Source organism: Mchenga conophoros, linkage group LG8 (genome assembly GCF_057382185.1).
Source record: "Mchenga conophoros isolate Kocher_MC1m ecotype Shallow Benthic linkage group LG8, M_conophoros_male_GT1.1, whole genome shotgun sequence".
In the NCBI taxonomy this organism is placed as follows: Eukaryota; Metazoa; Chordata; class Actinopteri; order Cichliformes; family Cichlidae; genus Mchenga; species Mchenga conophoros.
Window position 1 is genome coordinate 4319353 of NC_140533.1, and position 13369 is coordinate 4332721.

General features: G+C 40.5%; 1 protein-coding gene across 1 annotated transcript in view; it reads left to right on the plus strand.

The window, feature by feature from the left end:
* ca10a (carbonic anhydrase 10 (inactive)a) overlaps positions 1-12620 on the plus strand; it is a 324330-nt gene extending 311710 nt beyond the window's left edge. Inside the window, exons 5-9 of the mRNA XM_085283645.1 lie at positions 965-1060; positions 3875-3947; positions 6955-7109; positions 7403-7577; positions 11685-12620. Coding sequence (XP_085139771.1) covers positions 965-1060; positions 3875-3947; positions 6955-7109; positions 7403-7577; positions 11685-11707 — 522 coding nt within the window. The 3' untranslated portion in view covers positions 11708-12620. The remainder of the gene's footprint in view (positions 1-964; positions 1061-3874; positions 3948-6954; positions 7110-7402; positions 7578-11684) is intronic.
* The last annotated feature ends 749 nt before the right edge of the window (positions 12621-13369 follow it).

Consider the following 13369-nt stretch of genomic DNA (forward strand, 5'->3'; position numbering starts at 1 on the left):
TAGGCTGTGCTGGGGCCCGTGGACATGGCCACAGGGTGTGGCACCGGTAACCCTATCCCTCCACCCCTCCACCACAATAAGTTAGCAATTCACGGAGGGGACAAAGGGTATTGTATTTTATATTGTATCGTATTTGCATAACTGGCAACCTTCCAGTTATGTTGAGCTCCCCAACCCCCTGAACCACGGTCGCCCCACCATGATGCTATTCCCAGATTTCAATGACCTCCCTTAGCTTGCAGACCACGCCAAACTACAAAGATCAGATAAGAAAAGTAGGAAACAAGACACAGGAATGGCACACAAAAGGATCGGAAGGCGTGATTTATAGATAAAAAAAATTTCCCTGTCCTCTTTTGCTTTCAGTTCATTGTTAAAATCTGATACTTTTAAACCTTTTCTCTAAGAAGTGCCTATTCATGATATATTGTATATCTTTCAAATGCACATAGGTTAGGCATTTTAAATGTAAGAGTTGGAAGTTGAGCGGTTGGGTCTGCCCATGCCAAAACATCAGGCTTAAACTACCGAACAGTTGTTGTGGATGAAGCATCTGTCAGTCAAACATTAACCTCATGCTGGGAGATTGTTTAGCTTTCTCAGCAGGCTGGCCTTGGAGCAAATAATGACAGAACATCCCCGTCTCTTAATGTCCTTCATATTACTTCTGTCCTTATACACATTAAGTATACAAACTATCTGCATGTCAGCTGCTTCCATTTTAATTTACCAGAGATTTGTATTGATTTTCCCTTTTTAATCATCTGATATGCTAGCCATAAAGAAAGATTTAAGTGAATGATTGAGTATCAGTACAAGGCAACTATACATTCTTGACAAAGGTGCTCAAAGGTTTCTATTTTATAGTAACTGTTTCAAGCACCTTCATGATGTTTAAACTAAAACTATCAGACTGATGTTTTTCTTTCTGTAATTCCCTACTTCTCTTCTCTTTATGTTCCAGGTTCAGCTGATCCACTACAATCATGAGCTGTACACAAATTATACAGAAGCTGCAAAAAGCCCCAATGGACTGGTCATAGTGTCTATATTCATGAAGGTAAACCTCATACATATGTTTAATCACTGCGCAAATACAAATGTGTACTTGTATTCACTCACAGAAATGGAATTTTATCTTGACACAGAACAACTTACAGTTACTATGGCGTTCTGACTTATAGCAATAAAATCCAGTAGAATGCAAATTGCTACATTCTGAGTTTTATACATTCATACTGAATCTGGGCATAAACGCCATGTTAATTTTGACCTGGTTTAATCAGTTTTTAAGTATTACAAGCCAGTAACAATATACTTATTCAAGAATAACTTAAAGCAGTTTTCCTACTTTGACAGAATTCCATGACTTCTATGAGTGTGGAACTCACTGTCATGAGTCATGAGTGCTCCCGGAAAATTCCAAAATAAAAAAATTAAATTAATTTTTTTCACCTCAAAGTTCTACACACAATACCATATAATCACAAAGCTAAAAACATTTGTTTGACATTGTTTCAAATGCACAAAAAATAAAACATCTACGTAAGTTCATGTGGGTGGCTGCAGGTCAGGAGGTATAGCAAGTCATCTACTGATTGGAAGGTTGGTGATTAGATTCCTGGCTCCTCCAGTGTGCATGTCAAATATCCTTGGGCAAGATACTAACCCCCAGTTGCTGTCTGATGCTGTCTGATGCATGCATCAGAGTATGAATCTGAATGTGTGTGAATGTTAGGTAGAAAGCATAGGTGTGAATGGGTGAAGGTGGCATGTTGTATAAAGCTTGTTGAGTGCTCCAGGAGAGTAGAAAAGTGCTATATAAGAATCAGTCCATTTACCATTTATTTAAAACCTTTACAATTACACTCATATTTGAGCTCGGGTGCATTCTGTTTGATTGGAGCCCATCTATGGTAAATTTAGTTGACTGGACACGATTTGGCAAGAACTGTCTATATGAGGTCCCACATTTGATAGGATATGTGAGAGAAACAATGCCATGTTTCTCTCACATACACAGCTGGGACGAATAGAAATAATGACACAGAGAAGCAAAACTAAACACACTGAACACAAGAGACTGCCGAAACAAAACAGGAAACACTAAGACACAAATTCAACATGTGGCAAGACACATGGCTGGGAGGGAGGAACGCACATGAGAACAGAATTGACTGGAAAGACAGAGGAGGGGGCCAAAAGAGGGAAACACTGACATAATTCAGTGTACATACATGAATACACAAGAGAGGCAGGCAGGGGGAACGTGGAGTGAAACACAAGGAGGAACATGTAAACAGAAAATGGAAACAAGACAAAGGTACACACACACATGGGAAGTGAGGAACAAAACACAAGGGGAACCTCATAAACCTGATAATTAAGGAATTCAATAAATAAGGGATTATAGGAATAATAAACTGAGATCAGCAGAAAAATCCGAAACAATAACATGAATAAATTCAGGACTGTGAAACTTGAATCATAATAACACAAAAACGCTCAATAAAACAAAATAAACTCCAAAAGCTGTGTCCAACACCCAGCAAAACTTTGCTTGACAGTGTGTTTTCATTTTAGTTATGGAGGTCAGAGTAAAGGATGGACTTGAAGCCATTAGCTGAACAAAAATCTGATTTTCATGAGTTCATGTCAGGCAAGGTTAGACAAAAAAATAAATCTTTGATTTTTACCATACCTAGTATTCTAGGAATTATCTCAGTACTAGACAACTGGAGGACAGGCTTTTGAACAGGCATGTAGCCAGAAACTGAGACTTACTATACCAGTAACAGCCTTTTTCCCCAGCCACAAGGAAAGTGAATGTTTGTTTGTTTTGTCTTTAGCAATTTGTGTTTCCAGAGCAATTCATCCAGGTAAGTTTATATGGTACTGTCCTAGCATATTCCTTCATTATTCTTGTTTTGACAATTAGCTGTACACCTACTCTGGATATCTGCTCCGTAATAGCATAGGTGCCTAAATGATAAAAGCACGCACTGATGATGAGGACACTTTAAAATGTTTCACAACTGTTTACCTACAGAAAATAGTGAGTTGCTTGTCAATTGAATATCAGTTCCACTTTCATCAGCATGCAAATTCAGCAGTGTGTGAGACTGGGCCACAAGATGAAACTCAATATCACAACATGAGTAAGAATATGTGGATGTATGTATACAATAATCAAATAACAAAGGAAGCAAAATCATAGTAAAAATGTGTGGAAAATGCAAACTAAAAACAAACAAACATCGGGGGTTTCAGTAGCCTATCCTCATTTTCATATACTTCTTAAGCAAAAAGAAAATCACAAGGTTATGTCTTTGTTTTAAATAAGAGCTATACATGGAATCCATTACCTAACCCAGTAGTAAAACTCACAGGGGTCAAACTGGCCCAGCAGTGTTTCCGTCTATTGTGGATCCACAGAATTAACAACTTGGCTCAGAAACTGATTGTCTCCTTCTTCCACTCTTCTACTGAGTGTGCGTCGACCTAAAGCATGTCTGCATGGTTTGCCATCTGCTTCTCAGCAGAGTGAAGTGCACTCATAAGGGCCATTTCCACTGCCCAGAAAATTATCCATTACCCACTTGCCTCCCATGAAGACATTTACAACTCCTGCTACCTCAACAGAGGCAGACTTCAGTTCAAGTTCTGCTGTCATTAGAGCACAGTGTTTGAGGCTTTTTTAATAGTCTCCTAAAAAGGTGATAGATTAAAAAAATACACTCTCATTATACTTGGAAGTACTGTCCCAAATAGATTAAATTTCGTTTAATCATACAAGAGCAGAGCTCTCAACTCATTATGTGACCATTTAACCTCACTCTTTTGACCCTCTTTTTTCCTTTTCTCTTTTTTCTAGATTGCTGAGACCTCGAACTCATTCCTGAATCGAATGCTGAACAGAGACACCATCACAAGAATAACATATAAAAGTAGGTGGTTGTGTGTAATAAGTTGTTAAAGCACCAATCATAAATTGGCCAAGCAGCATGCTCTGCATAGTGCTCCAAGTGGATCACAGTTCATGTGGTTTGCATGGTTGGGTTGGATAGAACCTGTCCAGTGTCATCATCCTCAGCACAGAGGGGAGCCCTCAGGACTGTGTTCTGAACCCTCTACTTTTCACCCTGTTGATACGTAACTGCATCCCCAGGGTTGCTACCCATCACATCGTGAAGTTTGTGGATGACACAGTACATGGTGGGCTGGTCAGAATCAACAACCTGAATATCGATAAAGCTCGGGAGGTCATTGTCAACATCAGAACCAACCCAGCCACGTCCCACTTCTCATCAACAACACAGCTGTGGAGGTGGTCAGTAGCACCTAGTTACTGGGGCTGTACATCACAGATAACCTCATGTGGTCTGTGAACACCATGTCACTGGGGGTGGGGGTGTTGTTGGGTGGCAGAGGTGGATCTTTTGGGTCCACTAGGAGGAGCAGCAAAAAAGCATGGATTTTAACAGCTGTCAAAACTCTGTCAGATATGCTGTTTCGCACACACTGACTCACAGAAACACACATACAGATGCTGTCACACACCACCCACTCATACCCATGAGTCCTTAGGCATATCCCTCTCACAGCCAATAATGCTACCAGCCCAGCGTTTTTCTGTTTTTCTTCCCAAAAGCACAGATTTACACTCAGGTGTATATGAAGATACATATACATTAAAAATCCACACCATCAAATATCAGTGTAGGTGGAGTGGCCTAAAGTGCTTTTTATTTTTTCACAGCTCCTATTCCTTTGATGCATCAGTTAGTATTTAGTAGTGATGCAGCTGATTCAACATTAAAGCTGCAGCAGCCCACCACTGTGACCTCAGCACAATCAGTAGCCCATTTGTCATGAGAGGACTAGTAGACAGCAAGTTATAGCGAATGGAGGGGGAGAAAGAGAGGAAGAGGAAGTTGTAGTCTGTCCAATTAGCATCCTGACAGTGGAGACAGTTTGAATAAAAGAGGTTTTGTGTTGCCACACCAACAAGCTGTCATTCACAGAACAGCAAATGAAAGAAGTGAGAAAAAATGAAAGAGTTGTAATGATAACCAGACTCCGTATGAGAAGTGACTCAAATTACAGCTTATTTGTTACACCAGTGTATTTCACTGTTTACTACTCAATTGGAGTACACAGATTTATGCCATCCACTGTATTTGTTCTACAATTGCAGTTGAGTTAGAGTACCCTAGTAAGTTTCTGTATGAATGAAAATATCAGCTCAGCAATTTATGTTAAATACTGAATTTTATAACCATCCATCCATCCATCTTCATCCGCTTTATCCGGGGCCGGGTCGCGGGGGCAGCAGCCTAAGCAAAGAGGCCCAGACCTCCCTCTCCCCAGCCACCTCCTCCAGCTTATCCGGGGGAATACCAAGGCGTTCCCAGGCCAGCCGAGAGATATAATCTCTCCAGCGTGTCCTGGGTCTGCCCCGGGGCCTCCTCCCGGTGGGACATGCCTGGAACACCTCACCCAGGAGGCACCCAGGGGGCATCCTTGTCAGATGCCCAAACCACCTCAGCTGGCTCCTTTCGATGTGGAGCAGCAGCTGCTCTACTCTGAGCCCCTCCCGGATGGCCGAACTTCTCACCCTATCTCTAAGGGAGAGAGGCCAGCCACCCTTCGGAGGAAGCTCATTTCTGCCGCTTGTATCCGCGATCTCGTTCTTTCGGTCACTACCCACAGCTCGTGGCCATAGGTGAGGGTAGGGACGTAGATCGACCGGTAAATTGAGAGCTTCGCTTTTACACTCAGCTCCCTCTTCACCACGACGGACCGGTGCAGCGTCTGCATTACTGCAGCTGCAGCCCCGATCTGTCTGTCGATCTCCGGCTCCTTTCTCCCATCACTCGCGAACAAGACCCCGAGATACTTGAACTCCTCCACTTGGGGCAGGAACTCATCCCCGACCCGGAGTGGGCACTCCACCCTTTTCCGGCTGAGAAACCAGTTTCATTAAAATCATACACTGACTCATTTTTAGAGCTATGGCCAAAACAAAACAACCTGCAAGCTTTAATAAAAACTGAAGCAAATGCAGATGTGCCATAAACCTACATAATGACCAACATGTGGCTAATCCTCTAGTTGCAAAAAGTCTTCAGGCTGTATAGAAGCATATGGGAAACTCAGTAGAAACTTTAGTTTGAATCACTAATGTTAGGTCATACTAAATACAACATTTTGTGAATTATAGTCCCTGTTAGAGTAAGGAAATGCTCACTGACTAATAATCTGTCAATCACAAGTTTTTTGCCAACTTGGAGGACTGGATTTAGATTCCAAACATCAAGAAGAAAAATGTGGAGCTCAAAGATTTCATTAAGCATTAACCAATTAGCGATGTCACAGTGACTATGTGCATCCTTTATATACAGTCACATTTACGTTGCATGGTACTCTAACAATTGTGCTGTATGAATCAGTCTCCATAAAGATATACACCAGAGAGTTGTGCATGTCTCTAAATAATGGAGTGCTGCTTCTCCTTGGTCAGGTTGGTTGAATTTGGTGCCAGTGTCCAACTCCCAGATCTGATTACTTTCTGAATATCTAAAAACATTTGGACAATGATTTAGCTCTCACATATCTTTCCCTTATAATACTACCACTTATTTAAAGTCAAACAAAAAACACGTGACTGAAAACTTTCAGCACTGATTACAGAATTACAGCCATTTTTTGACATAGTTCCCCATTTTTAAAGACTCAAAAATAATTGGACAAACTAGCATAACTGCAAATAAAATGATTGCTTTACTGCTTGGAAGAAAATCACAGTATATGATAATCTTTTAGTAATTTGTTTACAAATCCATTAATTTTTACATGTGGAATACAATTTTTGTACAACTACATTTCCAGTGTCTTCCGATGAAACATTAGAGATCTCATTTTGTTTCGGTTTTCTGCCTTTTTACCCTGCAGATGATGCATATCTACTGAATGGCCTGAACATAGAGGAGATTTATCCAGAAACAAGTAGTTTTATCACATATGATGGATCGATGACCATCCCTCCATGTTTTGAGACTGCCACGTGGATCTTGATGAACAAGCCAGTGTATCTCACACGGATGCAGGTGAGCCTCATCCACCAGCACAGACCTGAAACAAAGCTCCCAGAATACACTGGGGCTTACCTGTCTCAGATCAGGATTCTCTCTCAAAAAATTACTCTGTGAAATATGTCTACTCACATTGAGGCTTTTCCTCCAAAATCTCTCCTCCTGTGTGTAATCTTCTACTCAGACCTTGCTGGAAATTAATGCAGTGAATAAAAAAGGCTGGCTCACATTTCCATGATACTTTAGCCAATTTTGCTTCTCTTCCCTCCCCCTCTTTCTCACTCTCTCTCTCTCTGTCTTGATGTTAGATGCACTCCTTGCGGCTGCTGAGCCAGAACCAGCCCTCTCAGATCTTTCTAAGCATGAGTGACAACGTTCGTCCTGTGCAGCCTCTAAACAACCGCTGCATCCGCACCAATATTAACTTCAGCATGCAGGGCAAAGACTGCCCAAACAACAGGGCCCAGAAGCTCCAGTACCGAGGTAAAAACTACTTCTACAAATGGCTGGTTTGGGTAACTTTCTCAGTGTCTGACATTTAAACAATATTTACTTACAGATATTGTGATATCTGTCCTTTCATAAGATCGCACAATTTGGTTATAACATTTGTTTTTGTGCACACAACAGAGCAATTATACAAAAACAAATATATAAAATAGGCAAGTCATATTTCTGTAAAAAAAACAAATCTTTTGAACCCGAAAAAAATACAAAGATGCTGCCGTTATTTTTCTTAGTGGTCATACTAGACTGCTCCTTTACTGAATGTGCTACACTAGGCAACTACTAACAAAAAATGCTAGGAAAGCTTTAAGAAATGTACATTATATGAACAAAAGTACAGAATCTTTTACACTTGACACCTATAGAAGCTAAAAACAACAACAAACACATCAAAAACATAGTTTTGTTGTACATGTACAATCACAAGAAATGACTATTCTATTCTTATGTTGTATTAAATTGTTTTCAAAATGGCAACAGAGTTTCAAAGTATTTCTCAATTCTGGGCTTACACATTACCAGCCTGGAACTAGGTCCAGATTACAGCAATTATCTTAGTGAATAAACCATTCATTTTGATAAAATGATCCCCACAAATAAGAAATGAGATCATCTTCTTCTTTCAGCTGATTGCACAGGTCATCACAGTGGACTCACAACACAAGCATTCTCTTCTGAAACACTGACTCTCCTTCACTACGTCTATGAATCTTATCTGTCATCATCCTCTTTTCCTCCTTCCTGCCAGCAGCATATTAAACATCTTTTGCCCAGCACATCCACAATCCATCCACTGCACATATAGACTATCTCAGCCTTTCCTCCTTAACTTTGTCTCCAAAACGCTGAACGTTGCCCCTCCGACATGCCTGATTCTAATCAGTCCTTTCTGGTCAGTCACAATCAAAATCTTAACTCTACCACCTCCAGCTTTGATTCCTGCCTTTTTGTTACTGCCACAGCTGCCAAACTAGAACATGATAGCAGGTCTCACTACCATCTTGTAAAGCTTCCCTATCATTTTTGTTGCTATCTTCCTGTCACAAATCACCCGTGACACTCATCTCCGCCCACCCGCTCTCTTTTTCACCTCTCTTGTGTATTGTCTGTTGCTTTGTATAACTGACCTCCTTGCAATTTTGCAACTGTCTCCCTCTCATTTACACACATGTATTCCTTCTTGCTTCTCCAGGCTTTAATTCTTTTTCTCTCCAGGCTCTCTCCCACCTGCTGCCAACTCTCACTACAGATCACAATGTTTTCTGCAAACATTATAGTCCATGGAGACTCTTGCTTGCCTGCTTCACCTCATCTGTCAATCTGTCCATCACCACTGCAAATAGGAAGGGCTCAGAGCTGATCTCTCATGTAATCCCACCCCACCTTGAATCCATCTGTCACTCCTACCCCACATTTCACTGCTTTCTCACTGTCCTCATAGATGCCCTGCACCACCCTCATGTACTTTTACGCTTTTTATCAACTTGTTCTGACTTTGTCTGCAGTTTTCCATCAACACTCTCAAAGCAAAAATTGCACCTGTAGTGCTCTTTCTCAGCATGAAGCCACTACTGCTCACTAATTGTCACTTCCCTCTTTAACATTCAACAACTATTTCCCATATCTCTATAGTATGGCTTATCATCTTTATCCTCCTGTAGTTATAAGATGATCTCCATGTAACCTCTGTTCTTGAAAATCAGTACCAGTAGACTTCGTCTCCACTCCTCAGGTCAGAGGAATGGTTCAGATGACATCTCCTTACCACCTTGGTAAGGTGGTCTTTCCATTTGTTAGTACATTTCCAATTGTATTCTAAGCACTCTAACCTGCAGCACATCCTTTTCAGCTTAATCTCTTACTAATTGAAACAGACCATTTTCTCCTACCTAGTGTCCAGCTTCTAGACATCTCCATATGAGAACTTTTCTTTGCCATACACCGGACAAAAAATCTTGGCATTGCACTTCATCTGTACTTTTCCAGCATTCTGGTAATTCTTCCCTACCACCCAGAGGCTGTCTTGACTCCCCTCTAAATTCTCTGCAACATTCTTCCTTTTTCAACTTCCAACATTTAAGCATTGGCTCCGCCTTCACTCACTCCTTCTTGATTTCCAGAGTCATCCTAGAGACTACTGTCCATTGCTGCCTTGCTACATTTCCCTCGTCAACGCCATGCAGTCTGTCTCTTTGAGACTGAACCTTCTCTATAGGATGTACCTGATCTGTGTACACCTTCCTCTGCTGTTATATGTCACCTTATGCTCCTCCCTCTTCTTGAAATATGTGTTCATAGGTCTTTCCATAATTATCATCATCTCTGTTCCTTTCACTTATGTATCCATAAGTGGAGGCTGAATCCTGGTTTACCATAGCTCTCAGGAGCATAGGGAGGGTTTGTCGTCTGTATCTAGTCTCTCATTGGTTCTCTGTTCAGCTATTTGACATTCCCTTGCCTTCCTCTTAAAAGATGAAATTATTATTCTAGGGAGCAGTTGTGGGGAGAGATTTCAGAAATTCACCCACCTTAGAGTCTCCTGAGCATCAAACAAAAAGCACTCTCTGTTGCGAAAACACCAATGTAGACCTGCTTCTTTTAATTGTTCTGAGAATTGAGGACCTTCAGGATGAAGTAGGGTGGGGATGTCTCATTAAAAGGGGAAATGTATCTGCTTTCTTACAGAAACATGACCCCACATTCTTGTCACACAATGTCAAACACTGTCTTTCTGTTTAATGGTGCCAACACGCACACAAGGTGTCCTTTCCTGTCAGTAGTGCATTGCACTACTTCTTAAAGATTCTCTTTTAAGGAGCGAAAGCTTTAAGGAAGTTGGAAGGATGCTGGTGGAGTCTGGAGTTCATGAGTCTGTGGTTTGTGTCCAGGTTTGGATTTGAGTTTTGTGATGATTTACAATGTTTACACTTTCTTACTTTTTCTTTCAATTACTTACATTAGTAAGTTCCAAGTGCAAAAACAACTTGTGTATGTTTAGACACTGAAAACCAATTTGTTACATTTAGGTACTGATAACTGTGTTTCCACAAGCCCCGCTGGTTTAGAGACTTATTCATTATGAAGAAAACAAGACAGTCAGCGATCCATCGATTTGCTTTGCAAGGGAGGCCTCGTCGGTGTCTACCACAAAATGACCCCAACGACGGGCTCCGCTTGCTGCCTTTTATTGGGAAAACAGTTCACACAATACATATCACAGCAAAAGCACCGCCCACGTAAAACCCCCAAATGGTTACAAAGGCAAGGCACTGTGTGTATATGTGTGCGTGTGTGTGTGGGAATGTGTGTCTTCCTGAACACAACTGTTTCTACAACATCCTGGTCATAAAGAGGGTAGTCTCCCCCACACCCAATGTATGGTTCACCATAGATAACACAGTGAAGCCATACAAAGGGCAGGAAGCTTACCAAACATCAAACAGAATCTTCACAAGGGATGTGTAATAATCCTCCCCCAGCACAGAGTGGCTGGAGAGGTGGTCAGGGACAAAGGAATGTCTTGATCCTATAGACTGAACTAAGACCTTACAAATTTAAGAAGCATAATGACAAACATTCAACAATTAGACCTAACAATAACTACTTTGTCAGTCTTAGATACTAAAACCTACTTGAACTGCTCAGCTTAGGCTTAAGAAAACAATTAGGCTTTGGTCTCAAATACACCTTCTTGCAACATTCTTGAAACCATGTGGTCCTTCAAAAATGTTTATGAAAAATCTGTAAATCTTTCCATAAACATACACAGATAAACATAAATTATCTATCAAGATGCATTAATACAAAGATTCATAACCTATCTATTAATTGAGCTAAACAGATCAAAGCCGATCATGATAACAGACTGTAGCAAATTCCTCCTGCCTACATCTACACACATTTATGGCATTCACTTAAGGCCATTTTAAACTGTAATCCTGGCTAAAAATGAAAAATGGTGCGGGGTGGATGATGTCAGAGAACAGCTGAACCGTGAAGAGCGCTGCATATATATATATAACTGTGTTCATATATAATTATATATAATTGTATGTCCACTCCTGTCCCACTTCTCTCTTCCAGTGAACGAGTGGTTGCTGAAGTAGCCTTCTCAGATGAACGTGAAGACGAGACAGAGATGGAGTTCAGGATGAGGGGAGAGAAATAGAAAAAGAAGTGAGGCAGGGAAGAATGAAGAAGAAAACTGGTCTCGAGGCTGTATCTCATCTAAGACTTTTTCATGGCATTGTATAAAGACAAATAACACCAGACATTATTTAAATGAAGGAACTTTGCATTGCAAGGAAAGAGACTCTTCTTTTCATACAGTGAGAACTGTTTGAACCTTTGATCAAACACATGCTAACAGGTCCTTTCCCCCACTGAACAATTATATCTATATGAACATTTTGATATCAATACTTTTTGGGAGAAAACAAAAAATAGACAACCTAAAAAAACACGAAGCATTTATTTGGTAGCCAGTCAACCACTATGACAACCTTAGGGACCTTTGTAGATAAAAGATGTTGCTATCAGTAAGAAATTCCTAGAACTAAGTCATTGCCTTTCCCCTGCTCAACAATATGGAGCCATCAGGAAGACTCACGTGGACGTTTCATTTCAGTCACCAACAGGGCATGCAATCAGCAAAACCAACAGAGAGGGAACACAGCCTTACCTTGTCATTTTCGAAAACTAGAGTAATGCCATGGGACAACTTCCAAAGCTTTCATATGGTCTCAAAGCAACTGGTGTCTTGGCCTCATATGTACATATTATAATTATCAATACAAAAGAAAAATGAATGTGTAAAGAAAAAAATAATGAAATAACATTCAAAAAATATATTAAGAAGATATTAAAAAGACAAAAAGTTAAGAATTTTAAAAAGCTTGGCGCACTTTGAATTCTGCAGCAGTTCTCAGTCTGAGCTGATGCCTTTTATTTCTGTTTTATTTGTTTACAATGGTCATACACTGTGTTTGATGTTATCAGCCCAATAAATGTGTCTGGAAAGTTAACTTTGGAACATGTTTCACTATCTGAGGATTTTACTTGTTATATCTCCACCTGTTTGTACTGTTTCACATTAAATATGTTCATGTTACAGTATTCCCCTTTAGAGGCTTGCTCAATAACTCTGGCCACACCGAAATGGATGCACCGAAATGCTTGCAGGTAGGCTTCAGAATCTCAGAATGGGCAGCTTGGAATTGCTGGTTAGGATACAGATCAAACTCAGGTAGCACTGTCAGGGTTACTGTGATCTGTAGTACTCTTTTAGATCACATCAGTTGACATCAGAGGACATGAAAAGAGGAACCTCACATGTTAGGAAATGCAGATCTAGCAGATTGATGCCTGCTTTACAGTAATGGTGTCTCCATGGGTTGCTGAAGAAAAATTTTGTGAAGAACTCAATGGTGGAAAATGTCTGGCTCCGGGAGAAACAGACCATCAGCATGGTTGTGACAAGCATATTAAAGCCCAAAAGCAGGAAATGTATTTTAGAATTTATGGAAAGAAGAGTGACCAATGTTGCAATTATAAAGAGAAACAACAAAACGAAAGAAACCAAATTTCCTCAAGCAAAAAGTAATACTGCTGACCAAAGGAGTGTTTATCAATATCAAAGGCAGCAACTGATTTACAAACAGTGGGAAACTTGTTGTGAGCTGCTTCAAGCTGTAGTCATATTCTGTTGGATGCAGAAATCCAACTGAAGGGCGCATGCTTAGTTAGTGTATTGAAATGCAGTGTCACAA